Genomic DNA, 23,841 nt, shown 5'->3' on the forward strand with positions numbered 1-23,841 from the left:
AGCACACATTATCTTTTCCGAAAACTAGCAAATTTCTCATACTTTTTTTTCAGCGATAGTTTTTTACCCTGCAATAGAAATTGGTCTATATTCACTGTATAGAAAGAAGGTGATCATTGCATTCAATCTAAATAATAATAATAAAAAAAAATCGTTGGGTCCCGGAACTCGTTTCCGCGAAAAAAAAAAAAAAACATGATTTGTCTCTTGCAAGCAAGGCCGTTTAGCAAAAGCCACCATTTTGTCTATGTTGTTTATATGCACGCGCTCGTGAGCGCGCGCTAATGACGCGAACTAAATCGTACGTAGTAGGGATGCGCAATGCAATTTTGAAGAATAACATTAACGGGTGGACCATTAGGCTCGATTTCCAGCCGTTTTGGAAGTCCGGTTGTTTCTCCTTCCCCCAATGAACGGCTGGATCACTGGTCCATAGCGCTTGTCCGTGACATGACATTCGCTTTTTAAGCAAGTTACAATGCGGGCGCCATGCGGGCAGCGCGGGAACAAAAATGGCGGAGTTTGTTACCACGCAAAAAATTAAACCTGTTTGCAAAGATGTGTTCTATGTGGAAATGTTTTGGATAATTGAAGGGTGAGCATAAAACTAAAACAGAAACTTGCTTCAAAGCTACAAGAAATCGTAGCCAGCAAGAATCTCGACTTTGCAACGATTGTCACAAATCACTGTGTGCTAGTTCCTATCCCGATTTTAGTGATCCGACCAGAAAGTGAACGAAATTGCGTGTCATATTCGGGTAAACACACGCCGGTAATAAAACTCGTCTCCTATAGCTCATGGTTTAGTTCTAGGCCTACGTTTTTGAAATGATCGAAAATTGCTATTACAAATAATCAACATTCAAAATCAGTTTGATCTACAAGTAAAAATCGCCCTAAAATAACCTTCTTTCAGGCAAAGGTGTATATTGAGAGACTCGCGTTTCCTCGGTGGTCCGCATCTGTAAATAATGCCGTGTTTCAGCGAAAACTATAAACACCACAATACAGCGGCCATACATGCATGGAAAACTTACTTGTCTGTTCTTTTGGGTGTGCTCACTAGAGCAGATGGTTCTTGGATAATAATGAATAAAAGTAACCCCCTCCCTCGTTGTATGACAGATGAGGACTCGATTAAAGGAAAGTAGACAAAAGTACATGTATCACCATTTCACTTACGTTACAAAAGTTATGAGGCTTGCAAATTTCAGATTTCTCCAAGTCCTTTAAATCTGCATCAAAATGCCAAAGTAAGCCCTTGCTATGGCATTGTTGTGCGTACATTCCCAATTGTCACAACAATACTTGAAACTGGAATGGAGTATTACTACAGTGCACAGGTCAGGTATGCTTCTCCCTCTCCTGCCATTCTTATGGTGGTATGCTTTAATTTTTCTTGAAGGACGGTAATGGATTATGACTTTAACCCCTTGATTATAAACTGCCATTTCATATGTGATTGTCGCTAGTAAAATTTTTATGTTGCCGTCTGATTTTGGTTAAATCACTAAGAATGTTCTCCTGATTTAGTTTATCAATTCTGCCTTGAATGATGCATCTCCATTATATACTATTCGGATCTCCCTGTATCATTCAACTCAAGCATGTTAAGGCATGGCTCAAGCCTAATTTGCATAAGTTCCGAAAAGCAGTAATTATTCTGCCAGGATTTGGTTTAATCTTTGAAGAACTGGCAGCCTGGCCAATCTCGACGACCTTAATATATAAGATTAATAAAATCTGATAAAATAAGTCACGTGACAATAATTAATTGCTTTCTTTTTTGGAAAAACAACTGTAAATGGGCCGCCTAGACGACACACAATCACTGTCAAATTTAGTATTTTTATAACTGTCCTAATGGTCTCTGCAAGAATCTGTCTTGAGTGGCCGACTAAAATAACTAGTTTAGAAGTTATTACGTAAAAGAGGTCACGTGACCTTCTGTTTTCACATACATAGCCTTGAATAATTGAGGAGTTCATCCATCCAGGACAGAAATGGTTGCCTTAGAAAGTGGTTAAAAATTTCTTATTGTTAGCTTTTCGTGATAGCTCGCTATCCTTGGCCTATTTAGAAATCATCTTGAGCAAGCCTGTGATGTCACGAATCACGTGATCACCATAACTATACCTTAAGGAGTTTAAGGATGCCAAATTTTGTTTGCGGTAAGTTTTTGGCTCCCTCTGGGATTAAAACAACGGTTTTATTCCTCCGGTGTTCTGCACCGGATATAAGCCATGCCTTAACATGCTTGAGCAAGACAACTTGTTTCATCTGACAGTGAATAATAAATATATAATCAGAGTTAGGCAAAAGGGCAAAGGTGAGGTTTGCACCACCACCGACAACTTGGACAGAAAATACAATGTTCTTTTGATTGGGAATCTGATAAAAAATGACAAACTCTTCCATCTCCAAGGCTAAAATAATCTTGTCTTTGGTTTCCTTAGCTGCTTTTGTGGTGAACTCAACAAATAAAAGGAGACCCCTTTAACAAGAGAACATATTTCACTTATTCTTGAAAAATATTTGGAGAATGCTTGCTCTCTTTTGTTGGCTGAAACCCCCCTGTACAAATTTCATCAGCTGTCAATTTTTTGGTGAAAAGAATTATTTTCGAAGGGCCACTTAATGGTTTGATATCTGTAGTTACTAGAAATTACATAAAGCTACAAAGAATGCTGAAAGGACTACCTAATCACAAGAAAAAAAAAAAGAATTGTAACAATTTCAATTGATACTGTATAATACCATAATAGTATAGGATAACTTTGATTGTATTGTTAAAGAAATTAAGGCCCAAAACTAAATTGTACATTTCTAACATGTACTTGTTATTTATATACATGAATCTCTGCAATATCAAAAGACAATATAAACATTAAAATCAATGGGCCTTTATTTCAACCAGCAGAAAGTGTTACACAATTATTTTAAGTGTGAATTTGGTGAGCGGTCAGAACTTGATTTGACAAACCCACATTTCATGTATCCAGTACAATCAGCGTTTTCTTAAGTTTAATTTGGAATCAACTACAACAAACATTTCAAACAAATCATTCTAATTCTTATCAGTGTCGGATACAATGGGCTTCGTTAATGGAACTCAGCCGAAGCCTTTCTATATAAGTTGCACTTGTAAATATGGATCGCCATCGGTGACATCCATGAACGACTCCGAGTTCCTTAGCACGACATGAAATAACCGCCCTCAACTCCTCTTTTGGGTGTAACGCTTTCGTCATTTTGTTCGTCCCCTGGTGAAGTAAGGAACCTGGCTCGGTCCTGCTTAAGCGAGTTAAACAAAGGAGTAGCCAAAACACAACTAGTAAATCGGACTCATCTACGCAACATCGACGATGATCGGGAAGGACTGAAAAATCACGAATTTCTCTGAGGCCGTTGGCTGTGACACTAAAACATCTTTTCCGTTCTACAAATTTAAAATAGCATCCTGTTGTGTTCCCCTAAATTTCTAGATATGAATGCGCTCTAAAACACACTTTGCAGTACAAGAAACTCATCAGCACTGACATCCGCCATGTTAGATAGACGAGTGACAGAATTGACCAATCACAGGGAAACCTGCTCGATTCGAGCAGGCTTGGTTGTGATTGGTCCAAAAATTCAATGGGTAGACCAGTGATCTAGCCGTGGTGTGGGGCAAGGAACTCGGGCTGACAAAACGGCTGGAAATCGAGCCCGGTGGACCATCTGACCTTTTATTTTATCTATTTATTTATTTATTTATTTATTTATTTATTTATTTATTTATTATTTTTTTTTGGGGGGGGGGGAATTTGGAAAAAAAATTCTGCCAGCATTATTGTACCATACTAGACGCTCTAAAAGCCTTTCATCGGGCTTCGTAACGTAAGATTGTACTTTACAAGTAACCTTATTGAACACAATAAAAACAAATAAAAGAATCAGGATATTTCAACACAATAGGTACGCTCAAATGTTTATTATTCAGGTTGCTTCGTTGAGTATCCTCTTTATCCAATTGCATGTTGTTTGCTCAGTTCATCTTAGAAGTTCTGTTCGCGACGATTCTTGATTTTTTCAACATCTGAGGTGTTTGTCTCGGCATAATAGTTTGTTTTGAAGTCGATAGTCGTAGGTTTTTGTCAGTGTTTCGTAGTTTGAACTCCTAAATGGCTCACTTGTCATAATAATAATAATAATAATAATAATAATAATAATAATAATATTTACTATTTCTAAGGCTCAAATTAACATGTGAATATGATCAAATGCGCCTAACAAACCATATGAGTAATATAAATTAAACGATATGCTATGAATAGTGTGATTAATTTAAACTAATTATTTACAATAGTTATGTACATTAGGCTAAGGTAACGAGCTAAAAATTAAAATATTAAAAACAAGGGATCTAGTAAAAATGTATAGAAAACATCAAGAGCTATTCAAACGCTTTTCTAAATAAAAATGTCTTCAGTTTGGACTTAAAATGGTTAAAATTGTCCTCCTCTGTTATTGTACAGGGCAATTTGTTCCAAAGTGATGGTGCAGCAGCAGTAAATGCCCTGTCACCAAGTGTTTTCTTCGTTTTCATGGATGGTGGTACTAATAAAACGTGAGAATTAGAGCGTAGACCATACCGGGAGGGATTTTTAACACGAATAAGATTACAAATATAGTCCGGTGCCTGGCCATGTATGGCCTTAAAAGTAATTATCTCGTGAGAGCGAACCTGAACATTGCTTATTTGGCAGGCTTTCAAGCACTTTAATTCGTGGACCGTTCCGAAAACGATCGACATCTTTGTATGTGAGATAAACGTGTAAAGCGTGATTATTTCCAAGATTTTCTTCACAAAACACAACATTCTGTAAATTACGTTGTCCACGAAGAGCTAGTACAAACTTGGGGACAACACGAACTGTCGCACTCTTATCCCCAGTTTTCGCGGTCTACGTTAGGAACACCTGGGACCATGACCCCTTTTTGACGACCAAAACGCTTGCATTTTATGACTCAGGCATTCCTACGGAAGTCTGAGTGAAAGGTCACTACCAAAAAACACTCACGCACATTCAGTGAGGCGAAGAAAGGCATGTTACACGAAGAAAAAATATCAAGCATACACACGTCTTCTCGTGCATGAAAGGGTTAAGAAATTTAAGCATGTACCAAATCACCCAGCGCCACCCCCCTCAAAAGTCAAATGGTCCACCCTTAAAGTAGAAAGTGTCCGTTCTAGATTCCATACAAACACTTGCATTTTTCAAACGTCATTAAGGTATCAGCACCGGCAAAATCAGGCATTTTGAAAAATAAAATAAAAATAATAATCCTAACCCTCCGTGGGAGGTAAGGATATTTTTCTGGAACCACACATGCAATGTGAAGGCGAATGCATTTATTTTAGTTTGTTAGAGTTGACAGAAACTGTCGCCGTAACGCATCGTATCGACAAATCGTATTTTACATGTATAGAGAGGACCAGAAAACCGCTGGAAAAAAACTGGACTTTGTAATTATTCTTGCTATATTGGTCTAAACCTCCGGTTGTTGATATAAAAATGTTGATTTTAGCAATGGACAGGAGTTTAAAGTCAGCTATTCCCTAATAAAAAAAAAAAAGGTGAAGGCGTCGAGCGCACTCTCATAATCTTTAATTACTACTAGTATTGCGTGAACATGTCAGAGCAGAAAAACGAACTGCACAGCTTTCTGCGCATTCCTACCTCTACTTGCGGGCTCAGATAATATACAAGCTGCAATGATTTCCCAATGATCGGAAAGAGCGGCGGAACGTAATAAGGTACGCGAGGATATCGCTCGGTTGATTTATTTCTACTTAGGCAAGCATAAATTTAATTCGGCATTTCACTGTTAAAAAAAAAGTACCCCCTTGTCTGCTGAGAAGCTCCGCGCTAATATATTCAGTTGTTGGCTTATATGGACGCAATATGAAAAGTGGGTTTAAGGAAAATGTGTCTTCGTATCGAAATTTCTTGTGTACCGCGGGTAAATAAAGGGTTCGGAAACCTTCTCTAGGTTAAATTTGTCCGAAAAAAATTGAATCTCCACGAAAACAATACACCAGCTTTCCATTAGTGACGTTAGAATATTGCTGCTTACCGGGAAAATTACAAAAGCAAAGAAACTTTAGTTTACAAGATCGACGAAATTCCCCGCAATTTTTTCAAACTTGAGAGACTGGCGCGCAGCCAAGACTCGCGCATGCTTATTACGTTTTTCCGCTCTGAACGTGAACATCACATCTTGTATAATTTTGAGCTGCTTTTATTAAAAACCCAAAAACTGTTACAATATTACAATTCATTGTACTTGAGTTTATGAAGAAAAAAGTTGATGTTTACTTAGCAGGTAGTATTCTTTTTTTTTTTTTTTTTTTTTTTTTTTTTTTACTGTACTCTAAAGTAAAGTTGTTTTTGCACTTACAGTTTCCTAATAATTCTTTCAATCTCCCTATCACTACCGGCATCCACACGCAGTTTTCGACTGCCTTTTGTTATATCCGCAACACTTTGGAAAGTAATCGTTGAATCACTTCGCCAAGTGTTTTAAGTTTGCACTACAGTACTTGCAAAAGTTTCGTACAGTGTTTTACTTTCGCGATGACCGATTCCGCTTACGAATCCCTGCATTTACCCGTCAGAATACTTTTGAATTGATTAATATACTTCTAGCTTCCACCGATATTAAATCTCTTCCTCTCATTTCTCAGTTCAGGGCGAAATGTTTTGGTCGCTTTGCATTACGGCTTTGTGACCGGCGCCGAGTCTGTGCCTTCATACTTTCAGTCGCTGTGATTGGTTTGTCGCTTCATCTTGTGAATTTGATGAGAATAAACAACTTGATCACAATGTGCAATAAATTTTCTCACAGACAGACTTTTCCCATGGTCAGTGATGAACAGTTCCATAGGTAGTTATTAGTTTCACGTTGTTCCCTGCATTTCAAGGTTTGAACTTTTTCTATGCTAGCTACCCTTATTTATCGTGGGAAAATTTTGTATTTATTTTTGTGGCTTTCGTTTATTTATTCATTAGATTGATTGATTTTTTGGTCATTCAGAGGATTCCGGGTATTTCGTGCATTCCGAATGTTCCGGTTCCGGTTTCGAATTCCAGTATTCCTAATTTTCCAACCTAAGGGTATTTTCTCTTCCGTGCTAGCCAGGCAATCATATGACGCGCACGCAGTTTTCTCTTTCGCAAATGGTTGATGCTATTTTTAACGGTCGATGCCTTCTAACAAAACAGACGAAAATAGCCATTATTTGAGGAATTGGTGGTTTTAGAAATATCAAAAAAAGAACGGGTTTCAGATGCAGGTCAATTGTTTCCATCCTCCATCCAACGTTCCTCTTTTCGCAGAAAAAAAATTAATAGGCTTTAAGGTCATTTTTTCAAGAAAATTCGACTTTTGATCATTTTTATCTTCTAAAAACGAAATCAAGGAAGATCATTCCAAACGTAGCAAGGTAGATAGTTTAAATTTGTATCGAAAACGCTCATTTATTTATTGATCGATACAATAAAAATTCGCTACCAATTCGTCTATTTACCAAATGTTAACAAAGTGAGCGCGTTGCATGTCACGTCATCAAAATAATATGTTAAGGCAAGGGAGGACGTTTCTTTTTATAGTCAGAAAAAAAATCAGCTTTGTGAAACAAATAGGACAAGAGATACAGCTGCCCAAAAATAATTCAACTTTACATTCCTGTCGACTCAGGCCTTAAACTGCTTTAGATAGCGCAAAATGCCTCAAAGATACTGCTGACTTCCTTAATTTCATTGAAACAACGAAAGTCCCAGTGGATACTACACTTGTTAAAATAGACGTAACGAGCCTTTACACAAACATACCACAAGAGGAGGGAATACTTAATGTATGCAGAACAAACTCTTCTAATAAAGCTTTTGAAGGGAAAATCCAAAACTTCAGATCACCCCTACGCACGTGAGAGAGGCCATCCGGAGAATTTTGTTCAAATGACCCCCTTAGAAGTATAGTACGAAAACAGGAAGCTAGCACTCTCTTACAAAACCAAAGGAAAACAAACAAATCTTGCCTTCAGTAACACAATACCAGCTAGGGAGTCGTGTAGACCTGTCACTCTTATTGTACAGATTTGATCAGATCTTTGAGAGAGTGTACGTCCGTATGTTCGTTCGCCATTATGAGCAAGCATTCCCAGAGTTCCCCTCAGCTTAAGCGTGATTACCTACAAGGCAAACTCGGTATAAACTCACGGGATTTTCACAAAACTTAGAGAGCGGTGATGGCAAAGATTGTTACAGATGGCATCGACTTTTAAGATATACGGAATCGAGCTTGAACTGTTGTGTTATATGGAATCGACTAATAAAAATAGCGTTGACCTTTGACGAAAGGGAAAATTGCGTAGGAAATCAATTGACTGGGGTTCAGTGTTTTATTAACTTTTCCTCGACACTCAAAGCGACTAAAACGAGCGAATATGCCGCTTACAATCTTGTAGTAGACGCTAATATTGAAGGAAATTGCCGAACATTGCAAACTCATCCTCGGAGACCCAGAGGTAGTTAGTTTGGACGACGCGATGTTTTCGGGCGGGCGGAAATTTCCATCATTAGCGGGAGAGGCCCTGTGCACTAAATCTTTCCGGACCAGTTCCAGAAGCGTTTAAATTCCTACCCGCTGATTGGTCCAGAAAAATATTTTAATGGCCAATCAGCGGGTAAGGAATTCAAACGCTTCTGGAACTGGTTCGTTAAGAATAAGTGCACAGGGGCTTTTCCTCCATACTGCTGCACTTCTTGGCACGCGCGGAAATTATTTTCGCCAATATCTTAGTATCTCCGCGTGTGCAATAGAGAGGTAGCATGGCAATAAAAATTCTTGTACGATTTGCATTCGCTTTTTATAGCAGCATCACACTCTTGATTGAATATGTCGTGCGACTGCGTTGTACATCAGTAACTTGGTACAAACAGTCACGTCACCTTACTTCTTACACCACTTTTTGTCACTGTCTGCATAGCCTACGAACACAGAAAAATGTGCCAAACGGTTACCCAAAGATCAGTTAACACAGTAGCACGAATTTTAAAAAGAGCTTTACAGTTTCCGCTTTTACAGCAATTCTCGCTGTTGTTTAACACTCGTGGTTATGTCAAAAGAAATTCAGGGAAATGTCAAACGATCTGACAGCATACATCACAGAACAAAAGGAAGTAGTTTTTTTTAAACAAAAGTTATTTTTAGAACTCTGCGCATACACACGTTCAGGCATTGAATAAATTATCTAAATTATCGGCCGAATATTAGCAATGGCGGAAGTCACTGCAAATAATGTCTGGTTCCTTTCAGTTGCTCTAGTCCTTATTCCCCTAACAGGTAAGGATGGTATACCACAGTATGTTCTGTCAGATTGCAGATAGCTAGGCTCAGTTATTACCCACAAATTGTATTTATTACCAGTTATTATCCACAATATAGTTTCTAACCGTCAACGATGTAATGCTCAAGGCTCACACAGCACCTGAATTGTTATAGCCGATGATTATCCAAGATTTAAATTTAGTTCACATTTAATGGTTTAGTCAACCGTAAAAGGAATGTAGATGTTTAAATGAATCTTGTGATAAAATATCTACTTCACTTCAATTTCATTATTATCAAGGCATCAGCGCGATTGCCTTGCTGCATCCACACTTCTGAATTTTGCATATTTCGTTTCACCGAATTGCTTCAAGCTAATATGGGTAAGTAAATCGATCGAAAACGAATTGAAAAGCCTTCATATAACCATACATATCCCCGACTATGTCTCACGCGAGGAACTGATAATGAGATCTAGATGATCCATATTCGTTTGACACATATTCCTAATTTTGACTCAAAGGAGGCCTTCACGATACACTAAGCGTTATGCATGATCAGATCTCAAACCTTTGACCCTTCAAAATAAAAACAACAGTTCATTTACGTCACACTATTAAGGCGGTTCGATACAGTTTTTTCTGCACCACACCTAGCATTTTCAATGGTCGTTTTCCCAACCTTCCCTTACTCTGATCGATGTGGAAACTACACCAGTTTTTGGAAAAAGATTGAAGTTTGGTTGAATGTGTTTTTTAATCGATATTTCCATGGAAACGATAAACGAAAAATTGAAAATCGATAAAGCATAAATTTTGTAAGAACCAGATCTGTTATAGCAAATCTGATACCAATTTGTAAAATTACGATGTATGGCAAGGGGAATATGCTATAACGAAAAAAAGTCCGTATGTTTGATTTTGAATAAATCGCGAAATCATTTCAAACCATGCTTTCTGTTTAATGAAATTAAATGGACTGAAGGAAGGACACTATTTTAATGAAATTGCTCCAAAAGACACCAAAATGTTTCTTGAAGTTATGTTTTGAAACCGTGAATTCGAAAGTTTCGTTGGTTTGTGTTCCCTTGACCTTGAGAACAAGACTTTTTCTCAAGATCACTTCCACAACAGATTCAAAACAATTTTCGATTTTACGCGCTTTTCCGAAAATCTTAAAAAATTGCGGGATAGATTATTTGAAAAAATTAACTATGTATGCCTGATAATGTTAACAATTTTATTCCAAAGTTTCATTAGCATTGATAGACTGGAACACTTTTAAATTTATCGATGAAGTACGCGCTCCAACCCACGAAAAAGCTGCGTTACAAAATCCCGATCTAAAACAAATTATGCTCAAATATTCCGATCTATATGTGTGTAACATTCCTTCGTGATCTAAAAAAAATAAGGGGGTGGGGGGGGGGGGGCGGCTTGCCCGGGCCCCTCCCTTAGATCTGCCACTGGTTATGTCGTTATGTTGGCAGTGTGAACATCCTGGCATAACAACATAATAGCAACATAACGATATGAACTCAACGACATAAAGAAAACGATGATCTTTTCTTTGTCTCTGACAAAACAAGTGTGAATATTATCGACACAACAACATAACAAAGAACCAATCAGAGCGGCGCAAGAATTGCCGAACCCAGTTTGCCACCAGCACTATTTTCAAAATGTCGGCGACTGAGCAAGAATTGCGGCAAGTGTCTCCTGCTCCATTGTTCACCTAGCCTTATGTCATTATGTCGACGTTCACATTTCTGGCACAAGGCGATTATGTCGTTACGTTTTTATGTCGCTAGTCTGAACTAGGCTTAACTTTTTACCAGGCTTTTCTAATTGACATATTTGACATCATTTTAGAGCTCATTCTGTGTCGCAGATTTTCCTCACGTGAACAGCCCAAGCGGCTCTACACGAATTTTATCTTCCATGATAACATTTACACAATGCACCTGCTGACATTTTACCCGTGACGACAGGACAATATGTCTAAAAATAGCCTTAGAGGGATTACCTCGAGAACAAGGCCTATATGGGGATTAACGCTCTTACCCAGTTTATTCTCTCTTGTAACAATAAAGCGCATGACTCGCTAGTGAACACATGACTCCTGTTCCAAGAAAAACTGTCGCCTTGTACGTAGGTATACCAGTACGTAATACTAATGCGGCAGCATTTACACCAGCATAACGTCATTTTAAAGCTTACTGTCTTCTAAGTTCATCTTAACGCCTTCTACACCCATCTCAACGCAGCTACGTTCGAAACAATTCTCACGAATATCGCACGTTCAATAAAAATACACACTACACTTAGCTTCTAGTCTTGACCACCACCTAAAAAGGTTGTAATTTGTTTTCATAGCCTCTACTCCATCACGTATGAAACTAAGACAAAGGTATGATGATATCATATTTTCCAAAGACTGAGATGGTTTTTAAACGTAGCCAACTCTAAAAGTGGCGTTCCTAATTAATTTCAATAAGTTAACCATAGAGGACAAAAAGCATTTGTTTTCCTTGGGCCAGAAACTAAACAACTGATCGATGTCGAAGATCATCCAAAATTATAAAAAAAAGTTTGCAAAAGTTTACTATAAAGCCGTCGACTCTGAAGCAGCCTGCTGTAGTCAGAGAACGATTGTAGGATCCAAACTCTCGTACCCTCTAACCTTGGGACCATAATTTGAGCAGGTTCCCAGTGTCGGCCGAGCGGTTGATATTTTAACTTTTCAACCAGCTAACGCGGTGAAAACGGAATATATGCTTAATTGGATTGCACAAAGAGAGCTGTAGGCCTTCCTTTTCGTGAGTTCAGCGGCGAGTAATATTGTGAGTACATGCCAAACTCGCCAAAGTTTCCTACGTTGTCTCTTGTGGTAAATAACACCGTAGGATAATTTATCAACATTCGCTCAAATCTTGTTTTTAAACACCCCAGGATAAGAAGGAATGACACCATTGAATGTTCGAGTGTCTTTATTCGGGGAATTACACATACATTGATCGACTCCAGTGTCATCCCCTAATCTCCATACAAACTCTTATACATGTGTATTACGCTTGGGTGACCTGTGTGACCTCGGTCAGCCTTTAGCTGGAGTATGGCCACCATGTTGGCGACGTCGTCGTCGTCGTATTGCGCCTGCGTCGGCAATCCATGCCGCTAGAAATGCTGACCATGAGAAAAGAGATGCAGGTTTTCTATTTCTACGCATGCATGTCGTTCTGTTCCTATGGTAATGGTGCTCCGCTACCATGGCATCCTGCTATGTCGCCTTCTTTCGTTCAGACAAAAATGGTTATTCGTATATTAAAGAGAGATTCATAGAACGCCCACAAATCTCGAATTTTACTGTACTCATACGTTCAGTGTGACATGAGGCGGTGTCTGTCTCCATTACTCGTCGTCAAAGCGTAAACTTGGCTGCTTATTATCATTTTTTTTAATAGTGTAGCCTGTTTGTCATGCCTGCTTAACTCGGACTCACGTGGGTTATAATCAGCTAACAATAGAGACTGGTCCACAGTGTGTACATATGTGGTTTTCAAGTTAAACTTGTAGTTAGAATAAAAACTAATTATCATGAAAAGAGTGACAAAAGTCAAAACAAGCGCTGATAAATTTTCTATAGTGGATTTGAAAAATAACCCTATAACATAGGCTCGATAACCAGCTGCTTTTCAAGAAAAGAGTCCGCGCTCCTCGGGAAGGAACGTAAACTGGACTCGAGCAAGCGGAGGAAATCGAGAACCTAAGGTTACCGCACACTAGCCGATTTTTTGTCCTAGAACTGCGGATTTTTTGTCGGGTTCAAATCGGGTTAAAATTGGTCGGTCCATCAGCTTGCCGCACACTCGCCGATTTTTTTGTCGCGACTAACCGCTTTGAGGCTTGGGGCCGAGTCATCCAATATCAAGATGGCGCCTAATTGCACTGACGTGACTCTCATGACATTTCCTAATTGATTGAGGCGACAAACTGTCTTGGTCCACTGCTCACTAGCCGACAAGCCCCGATACAACGTTTTGAGGTCTAGCACTGCGAGATGTCGCCCGACAAGCCCCGATCTAATAGGGACATAACCATGTCGCAGACTTGTCTGAATTCAACCATACTTGCAGACCCAGGGGCTGCTAGTCGGGACGATGCGATATTTTCGGGCGAGCGATATTTTTGGGCGAATGTTTTCTCCAAAAGCAGACCTCTGGGCACTTATTCTTGCCGAACCACTTCCAGAAGTGTTCGAATTCCGTCTCTGTGATTGGCCAGAGAAATATTTTTCTGGCCAATCAGCGAGGAGATCCAGCCGGGTGGCTCTGTCGCCTTCGTACACGAAGTGGTTTTCTTCATCGATCTTGGCCCGGGAAGATTCTTGTGTAGAGATCCAGGAAAAAAGATTCAACGAAGCCGTGGAAATCACAAGCTGTAACATGGGCGCAAGGGAACAATATTCGTCGATCAATTTTCCCGGCGGACTGATCGAAAGTATATCGTAAATTTATATCGCTAATGTATACGATTTCTTCAATATTGTTGGTGCCGCGCGAAACTAGTCGAGTACACAACTTAATATATTTTTCCACGATCTTTCTTTCTTTAACCAATAATAAAATGTCCAAGATCCTAAATCTAAAATTCTAATCCTGATATTATATTGAACGACTTCTAAAACTTCCTAAAAAATTTCTACAATGTGCGAATTTCTGTTGCACGAGCCACATAACTACGTCGACTGAAAGTGGGGACAATCGGCCAGCTGCACTGTACGCACCCTCTTACTTTCGCGCTAAACCAAAAATACTTATACCAATATCGTGTTGGGCGTAAATTCCAACAGGTCCTGAATAAATCTTTTCTTTGTTTCCTGTGGTCGATTTGAAAGCGGAGCAACGGTTTATTTATTATTGAGAAAAATATGGTGAGAAGAGATGTTTTCAGCAATTACCGAAGGGTTACGGAAATAGTTTAACCTTCCAACTGTTGCCTATAGAGTATTGAATTCCTTAAATGCGGAAGCTTATGAATTCCCTACTAATCATTTGGTTGTTTTTCGCCTCTTATATCATATTTTTGAAGACCAGGTGAAGCATCTCAGGTCACTGGAAATTTATAAGGCTGGTTATATAAGCCAGACATAACTAATCAGTGATCGATAACATCTATGATTAGATATTAATGAACAAGTATTTTATGGAGAATAATTGCTCATTGCTGCCATTCATTACTCATTGATGCCACTGATTATCCATTGATTACTCATTACTCATTACTCATTTGGACATCTGATTGTAGGCTGAGTACCAGAAATACCTTCTCTATTAATAGTTCATACTAAATAAAATTTCGTACTATACTTAATAAAAGAAATCAGAAACCCAGTTCTTTTTATATCAAGATCCCTGATTGTTTTGCCAGATCCTGGTTCCTGTACCCAAAGCAGACTGCTGGAAAAGCATACCCTTGACAGCAGCGTATACTAAAGCCCATTTATGTCATTCTCTCTCCAGGGTTTTCCAAGTTGTGTATTTTTCAGGGTGTTGTTGAACTCTTGTGTCCTTTATTGGCATTACATGTCACATCACTCTAGCCGGCGCATCGTTTAATAAGGTTAAATATGTTTCTGGTACTGTGTATAACAATAGAAAAGAATAACAGTACATGAAACTTTATTTCCAAACATGAACGTTTTTCACTTAAGTTTACATGCAAGCTTGCACCCCTGCAGTGAAAACCCTTGAGTGGTGTGCGTGGCCATTTCTTTTTCGTCGTTTGCTGTGCTACGTTGGGATATTTGCTGTCTTTCCCACGGTCAATGAAGTTGTGTTGAGTTATTCGAGCTATTACGGTTGAGCCTTGCAACTTCATCTTCACAGAGAAGTCAATGGCCCAGAAAAGCAGCTGACTCCTGAAGGGCGACACAGATCACAAATCGATATGTTACCCACGCGGTTTCGGAGAAAATACAGCGCTACACAGCTTTCTGGTGCTTAGATAAGTACCTTTAGGCATTTTAGCTAGTAATAGTTCAAATAAATCAACACAACTTCACTAACCTTGGGGAAAACTGCGACGATTCCTACGTAGAACAACGAACGAAGAAAAGCACATGGAAATGGACGGACACCACTTCATGTAAGACCTCACTATTATTCAAACGGGGGCATCACATCAGACCGAGGCTATGTGTGCCACAAAGCCAGTCCAAAATGGCGTTCAAACTCTAAAATCATCTGGCATCGCGGAAAATCGCGGGACATAAACCCGCGGGAATGACCCGATTAGTATGCGTTCTCCTATCGTCGAACGCAATTATTTTATCATGATAAAATTAATACGTACAAGTCTAAAAATGGTGAATCTCTAAAATAGGGAACATTTGGAATGGAGAATTTTTAACATAAGGAATCTTTAAAATAGGTAATCTTCAAAAGCGAGAATTTTAATCCTTCCAACAAAAGCGCAAATTTTCACACCTATCTGATATTTCAGACAGCAAATGCTAACGGAGACAGTAGTTGTCCCAACATTTTTTCCGGGGGCGGATACTCCCATATATAGGCTATATCGGCATGTACCGCAGGATAGGGTATGGTTTTTGTGTTTCTTGATCCTTACTAGTAAATAGGGCATCATTTTGCCTTAGGCTTGGAAAGGATGTAATGCTTCCGGTTTAGAGGCTTTTAAAAATAGACTCTTGTTTCTTGTTTACAAACTGTTTGGGACAGCCTTATGTTTTTTATTATTTCATTTTGATTTCACAAGGAATGATAGATTGTATCGAAAGGGGATTACTGTTGGACCCCAAGATCTTAAGTTCTACTCGATTCTTGGAATATGTAACAAATATAGCGCTTTTACATAAACATTACAAAGAACTCCCTCCCATGCGATTCCCGAGAGGATATAATGGCGTTTCACATTTGATAAATAAGCCAAGAACAACGTACGAACCCTTGAAATTATCTAGCTTAAATCATGCATCATACTTTTGTATCAATAAAGGTCAAATACTAACACTGAAACGTACAATTTCTTGTAGAGGCTATTTTGATGTGGACAGCTCCTCCTCCAGCTTGGAATCAAACTAACGCGGGGACTAGCCTAGCTGACATTCAAACTGCTGTTTTTCTAGTGCGGAATGGAAGTACTAATGTGCTTCTAAGGTGGAATTACACATTGCTACCCGGTCAATCATTAACACTGACCACGTTTTCCATTGGTGATGGCAGCAGTCAGGATGACATTGGACTTGTAATCAGTCCGGGCCCTTCTGGAAACCCCAGTAGCAAATACAGAGATCTTTTCAGCATTTACAGCACGAGTCAGTTTTCCAGTTTGACAATAAACAAGGTGACTGAACAGGAGAATGCTACTTTTCAGTGCAAGCTGGTAGTGGATGGGGATTTCTGGGCATACAACATACGAGTTGAGGTCACAGGTAAGAATTTACAGTAGGATTCTTGTGCCATTAATTAAAATACATGTAGTTGGTTTTCTTTAATCCACATACATTCCTTTGGAGTGTTTTTATCCCGCGAGGGACAAGAAAGCCTTAATCAGAGGCGAGCTTATGCACTATACTAAAAATAGTCCTACGCATAAGGCTTTTAGCCAAATACGTGAGAAATTCTAGAAGGAGTCAGGTTTCTACTCCTTTATTTAGGAAAGTAAAATACAGTAACAGAGCTAACTAACTTTCAAGAAAAGACAAATCACGCAACGTTAAAATGTAGTCTTCAAAATTACGTTCGACTGTTGTCATAATAACATTTATCTGGTTATCCAGAAACATTCACCAGATTTAGACTTCATCATTATTTCCCGGGTTATTTATAAATCTACAACTAATTCTATGAGACACAAAGAAACTTGTCTACTGCCACAATTTTGCAACTTTTTCTTGGAATATTTTTGAATTAAAACATATATTTTTCGCCTTTAAAACCATCATCTCTGATAAATGCGCGCTTACCCATCATTTTTTTTTTAATTGCAATAACTCTTGTTATAATATTCGTTTTCCACCTAGTCCTAAATCGCGGAAAAGACCTTTGCACTAATTAGTCGCTGTCCTTAAGGGGAAGGAGTTAGTAGACCTCTTATAGTAAGGTAGCGCCCTGTTTCGCTACCTTTCATTGTTTTTTTACAAGTCACCACGGAAAAGTACGATCTATAACAACCTTTAGTTAATACAAAACGAGCTTACCGGACTCGTTTTTGAGTTTCAAGCATTTAAAGCTAAAATTAAGGGTGTAAGATGTGTTGTGCTGTTGCTTTGGTAACGGTTTGTGTCACAAAAGTTGTCCTAAGTTGTTTACCAATGACTGGGCATTTATCTGATACCACTATTATGGCATCAACTGAAAAAAAGAGGTAGCATTCATCTAACAAAGATTCTGGAAATCGTCAAGATTGAGTACATACTGCTTCAAATTTCAATCCAGTTATGTTTTCAAATCTTTCACACCTCCCCGTTGTTGTTGGCCAGCTGAACGATGGACTATATGTACGAGATTGGTGTTATTGAAAGCGCAAGCACTAGAATTGAAAAGCTGAGCTCCAAGTCCTACTCGTCCGCCGAACTTATGGTTCTTATTATGTCTCTCTCCCTCTCATTGTCACTTCTTTGATCCTTCCGCCTACGAATGATTTTATTTAAAAGGAGAGGGACAAATGAATCTCCACGACGAAGATGTGAAAACTATTACTTTTGACATCGATTTGAAATTATAATCGTTTTTGAGTGTTGGAAGTGAAACATCGATGAAGGAAACCATGACTATCCTTACCAGTATCTTTAGCTTTCCTTAGATCTATTTAGACTGTTATTTCAGGTGTAAACAATGGCTGAGACCTCCTTGATCATCTAAGCGTAGATATCAAACACTTAGCTCCACGCAAGCAATAGCATCAAGCATTGTCCTTTATGTAAGCAATGAGTGGATTGAGTGTTATACTCCGAATTGAACATAAACTCTCTATTGTCTTGTGTTTCTCAACGGCAGACTGTGAAAATAAGTATTAACCAAATCTCTCGGCATTTCTGTTATGCGAGAGAATTAACGTCCCTTTGTCCCAAAACCTCCAAAAATGATGTTTTTCATGTTTTGGCTTATGTGGAAACAAAAATTACAAATAGTGTTGTTATCTGGCTCTGTCTCACAAGGACTGGGTACTAACAAATTTACCAATATGATTGGCTGAAATCGATGTTGAAAGCGGTCTAGGTTTTCCCATCTAGACCGGCATCTGGACCCGTAATGTTTTGCAGTGAAAGCATTGCAAGCTAAAATGCAAAATCATTAATGTCCATTTTCTTCTAACAATAAGAAGCCTGATACAAAAAAATTAAAGAGGACGAGCAAACTTTGCTCATCGCCGTTTGCAATCAAAATGTCAGTTAACACAAACCAGTTACATTAAACGAATTAAATTGTTCTTGTTTGCCATATAATAAACATTTTATTAACCGAGCTTAGTACATGTAGGTCTGTATGGGAGAATCTTGACCTCGGTCGTGTGTACAGACCTCACTGCGTTCGGTCTGTACTCACGACCTCGGTCAAGATTCCCCCATACAGACCTCCTCCTCGGTTAATAAGAGCTGATTATTAACTAAGTAAATAATTAATAAAAATAACTTTACCCTTTAATAAGATGAACCCTCAGTACATTGTCCTGTTAGACCCAGCAGACATCACTCATATCTCAGGAAACCAAACAGTGAATGAAAATGAGGAAGTGACACTCAACTGTTCAGCAAAAGGTATGCCAACACCAAGCATTGCCTGGACAAGAGTTTCTGACAACAGTCCTGTGTCCTTTCCTTTAACCATCACTGGTAAACAAGATGGAGGCTACAGATGTACTGCTGACGATGGTATTGGTAATCCAGCAAGCCAAGTGGTCTACGTTATTGTTGAAAGTGAGTAAAACGTTTTTTTTAATCCACACATAAAAATAAAAATAGCAGTTAACATAACTTTTTGTTTTTTTGATAAAATTTACTTTCAGTGCATTGATCTACGGTACAAACAACAACAACAACAACATTTCACTTCCGTTCTTCCCATTTTTTATTCTTTAAGGTACAGGTGAATGTTTTTTCATCCGGCATCGATTACGTGTGCATGTTTAAGAAATCAGCCATTTAGTAGCTTCCTGGCCAAAACTGAAGTGAAGAACATCAAGAGGGACCTGAAGCTCAATAACTCGACCTAAATTTTTCTCTACGGACCTACCTTAGCTCCAGAATATATTGTCATACACCTATTTCAATTTAATAGAATCTAATTTGTTTTACACATTTTGATTTCTGATTACCACTGGTTGTGGGTAGTTTAATCTCAGTTTAGAATAAATTACAGAAAAAAATAATGTTGGAACAGTTTTACTTGAATATTATCTGGAGTGAAACAAAACTGACGTCGTCATGTCTGGAACATAATATAGATAACAGAATGTAATCCTATCGAAAAAGGGGTAAAGAGGAGATTCCTAATATTTGTTAACATTTATATAGATTCTTCTTAGGCAGCTTTATGACAAGTTGCCTTATTATATATTTCTGCTAAATATGTCAAAATCTTTGTCATGCACCTTTGAAAAAGGACTTATGGAGTGACGATATCAGCGAAACTACACACTCTAACCAAAACAACGGCCTTTAATGAGTAGGTCCCAAAAGCGTCGTTTCGTGATAATGTTTCTGGTCGGCTTGCTCACCAAATTTTTTGGTTGAATGTTCCGTTACTCCTAATAACGCGGCTGCTTAAGGGTGAGCTGTCTTCCCGCGGCCAGATCCGTTTTTTGGGTCACAAACCGTCATTCTTTTCATTCTAAAAGTTTTGTCCAAAGCTGTTTTTGCTACGCTTATTTGTGTTGGTCTTAAAAAACATAAGTCGTTCTTTTTCTCCCTCTCTGTCGTTTTACTATCATTCTCCTGGCGTCTTGTTTGTACTATTCTCCCTTTTAGTTTGGTTCAATAACCGAAATGACAGTACACTTACTGTTAAACTTTAAATAAATATAATTGAACTACAGGATGGCATAAGTTACATGAACATAAGTTATACTTACATGATTATTTCTCTCTGAGTTTAGACTATCATCCAATAGACACAAATCTGAGGACTTCTTTGAGCGACAGGTCAGTTGTATTGAATAAATCCTTCAGCATCACGTGCAGCTCAAAGGCCAACCCACCTGCAAAGTATCGATTCTACAAAAACCAGGACAATTTTGTTAATGACACAACTGGAAGTGATGTCTCAGTTATTGCAACTTCAGTGAGTGAAAGAAGAAAGCAGGTGAACTACAGCTGCACTCCATTTAATGATTTTGGTGATGGACCTAGAGATGGGTTAACTCTGACTGTGTTATGTAAGTATGTAGTATCTGTAGCTATCCCACGTTGTATGTTTTTACCAAAATATCATATAAGCCAGCTCAGGAAAGTAATTTACTTCAGCAAAGAAATTCACCGTCACTTGACTTCTAAGGGTCAGAACTGTTGGATAAACTCATTTGCGTGATTACGCAGTTAGCTACAATTGCAATGCAGCCTGCAAACGCTTTTGCTAAAGCGTTAAGTTCAATACTGTTTTAGTTGGCTGACGACAGTTTCCAAAGTTTTTCAGCAGTGACCGCGCTGGAGGAGGGGCTGGGGACTTTACCTTTAGATAAATACAAAAAAAAAAAAAACTTCTTAAAGAACTACGCAGATCTTCTTCTGGAATGGATAACTTACCTTGTCGGGAAACTAAAGTCCGAAATGCATCGACTGATTTAGAATTTTTAATCGTAGAGCGGCTGCTTTCCCACAAAGATAAAATTCCTAGTAAAGAAGACAAGAATGTAAACTGATAGTGGTAAACTGGATGTTAATGTCATGGCGAAAATGCAGGAAGCGACGTAAATTTCAAATCATTCTTCGACCCGACTTTAGTAAAAACTCAGTGGCAGGAACAGCGCTGACACGGAAAACGCGAACATGAAGGAATTGAAATTGAGACTGGAGAACAATCAGTTCCCATGAAAAGACTAAACTACTGCAGGCAAATATGCTATGCATCCACTGACACGATGGCTAAAGCTCTTGACCACATAATATTTGTACATTTGTTGATCTCTTGTCTATTAAAAGTTTAACGAAGTGGAGTACATGCCTTACTTTTGTATCATGCATGATTTAAGAGTGAGCTTTAGGACGGTATGCAATTTCCCTCTCCCTTTAATAGGAATTGAAATCAAAGATTTTCTGGGAGAGCATACCTTCAGAACCCACCTAGTTGGCTCGCGTTTAGGAATTGGTGTTTAAGCTCGTAGACGGTCGTATTGAAAAGGTAATTTAAATGCCTGGTGGAGATGTCATAGCCACATGCATTGGCGTTACTAAACTTCAGCAAGCTTAGTTTACTGTAAATCGTAACTGTCGTAAGTTACTAGTGTAATAAAAATGTGTTTCGCTAACAATACAAGATTTGAGATTAAGGAGATTAAAATATATTTTGCCACGATTCTTGGATGTAAGAATATCCTATCAAGGTAGGTATACTACAAACAAAGCCATATTTTGCTTGCCAAAAAGAAGATTTTGTACTTGTACCCTCCGAACAAAAAAAGAAATTCTCAACTTCAGGCCGTCCGTACTGTGGTAGATATGAATCTCGTTCAGATACTTTGTAGTCTGACAGATTTATTTCACTATTTTGTCAATTCTTTTCGTTTTCCTGTTTTGGCTTTCCGTTGTAAATAGATCTACCCTTCTCAGCTTGTATTTCCAGTGCTTCTCCAGTTATTGCATGTACATTGCGTTACATCCTGTCAGCAGTAGTGTTTTTCGCACTTCCAGTCTATATGTTTATTTCGTTATTCTTGGCCTATGTTATGATATATTAGTCCTTTCTTATCGATGTTTATTCTCTTATTTTGGTCTGTTCTTAAGTTTTGGGCTGTTTTGATCAGGCGTCTTTCCATATTTTGGAAAATTTGAACGTTTTTGGTCTTACTCTGTGGTGTTATCTTTTCGATGTTTCTTCATATTTTAGAGCTTCCATAGCACTTTATACTTTAAAACGTTCATATACCGTTACTCCTACCATCTTGTTGTTTCTCCTGAAACCTTGGTACGCTTGTGAATTGTCAGACGTATAATTTATCTTTTCCGCTAGTGTTTCTCTTTATGTGATTATTATGACGATGTTTAATAAAAGTTTTTTCTGCTTGCCTTTTCCTTTTGATAACACTGGTCTCACGGCTTGTAACCTGTAAAACTAGTCTACAACGTTTCTATCTTTAAGTCATTCAGAGAAAGAGTAATTATCAAATTTGAAATCCTCTCAAGTTCTCCAAATAGCAATTTTAAAAGATGCACATTGTTTAAAATAATTTGTGCGAGTATTGATATTTTTGATGTGATGTATATATGAAATAATTGATATTTGAACTGCGGTAGTAAATGAATGGGAAGAATGATCATCGCAGTCAATTTTCCAATTTAAGCAATTGGAAAGAAGAAGCCTGCAAAAATCAGGGCGATGATCATTCTTCCCATTCATCTACTACCCCAGTTTAAATGTGAATTATTTCACATATATACTTCTCATCATTTCACTCCTCACGGGAAGATATGAACTCAATTAATTGACCTCGCTCCCAATGTGTGGCTTCATAGCTCATTTGGTAGAGCATCGCACCGGTATCGCGGAGGTCACGGGTTCGAATCCCGTTGAAGCCCTGATTTTTTCAGGCTTCTTCTTTCCAATTGCTTAAATTGGAAAATTTACTGCGATGATCATTCTTCACATTTATTAATATTTTTGATATCACCCTTATTGTCTTTATCTCTGGCATAGATGCTCCGACCGTCATCAACATCTCTAGCAATAACACAGTGAATGAAAGTGACTCAGTGACTCTAGCATGTACAGCGGATGGTAATCCAACACCAAATATTACCTGGACAAGAGTTTCTGACAACAGTTCTGTGTCCTTTCCTTTGACCATCTCTGGTAAACAGGATGAAGGAGGCTACAGGTGTACTGCTGACAATGGCGTAGGGAGTCCAGACAGTGTTGTTACATTCATTAACGTTCAATGTAGGTCTACAAAAATTTTGATTTAACAAGAAATTTATGGAGCACAAGTTATTTGACGTTAAGAGTTATATTGAAGTAGTAGTGATGCTTTCAACAATTTATCCTTTAAATACGTCCTGACCCTTTAGAAGACACAAGATCCCCCAAAACTTCAAATTCCCACTGATGCTTAATTTAATGACAGGTTCACACAAAGTCGTACTCTTGTCATGATCAAATAGTGTGGAGGCGCGGCGGGCTTATGGTTACTGCGCTTGTCTCCGGATCGAGCGGTCCGGGTTCGAGCCCTGGCCGGGGACATTGCGTTGTGTTCTGGGGCAAGACACTTTACTCTCACAGTGCCTCTCTCCACC

At 38.5% G+C, this 23,841-nt stretch overlaps 1 protein-coding gene across 1 annotated transcript; it reads left to right on the plus strand.

The window, feature by feature from the left end:
- The first annotated feature begins 16,432 nt into the window (after nucleotides 1-16,432).
- Nucleotides 16,433-23,514, plus strand: LOC149109487 (opioid-binding protein/cell adhesion molecule homolog). The gene is made up of 4 exons (XM_089294641.1): nucleotides 16,433-16,827; nucleotides 19,075-19,314; nucleotides 20,493-20,771; nucleotides 23,246-23,514. The coding sequence occupies exons 1-4, from the start codon at nucleotides 16,440-16,442 to the stop codon at nucleotides 23,512-23,514; spliced, it is 1,176 nt and encodes a 391-aa protein (XP_089150767.1). The 5' UTR covers nucleotides 16,433-16,439.
- The last annotated feature ends 327 nt before the right edge of the window (nucleotides 23,515-23,841 follow it).

Source organism: Orbicella faveolata, unplaced genomic scaffold, assembly GCF_042242905.1.
Source record: "Orbicella faveolata isolate gen_17 unplaced genomic scaffold, um_ofav_v1 contig_25, whole genome shotgun sequence".
In the NCBI taxonomy this organism is placed as follows: domain Eukaryota; kingdom Metazoa; phylum Cnidaria; class Anthozoa; order Scleractinia; family Merulinidae; genus Orbicella; species Orbicella faveolata.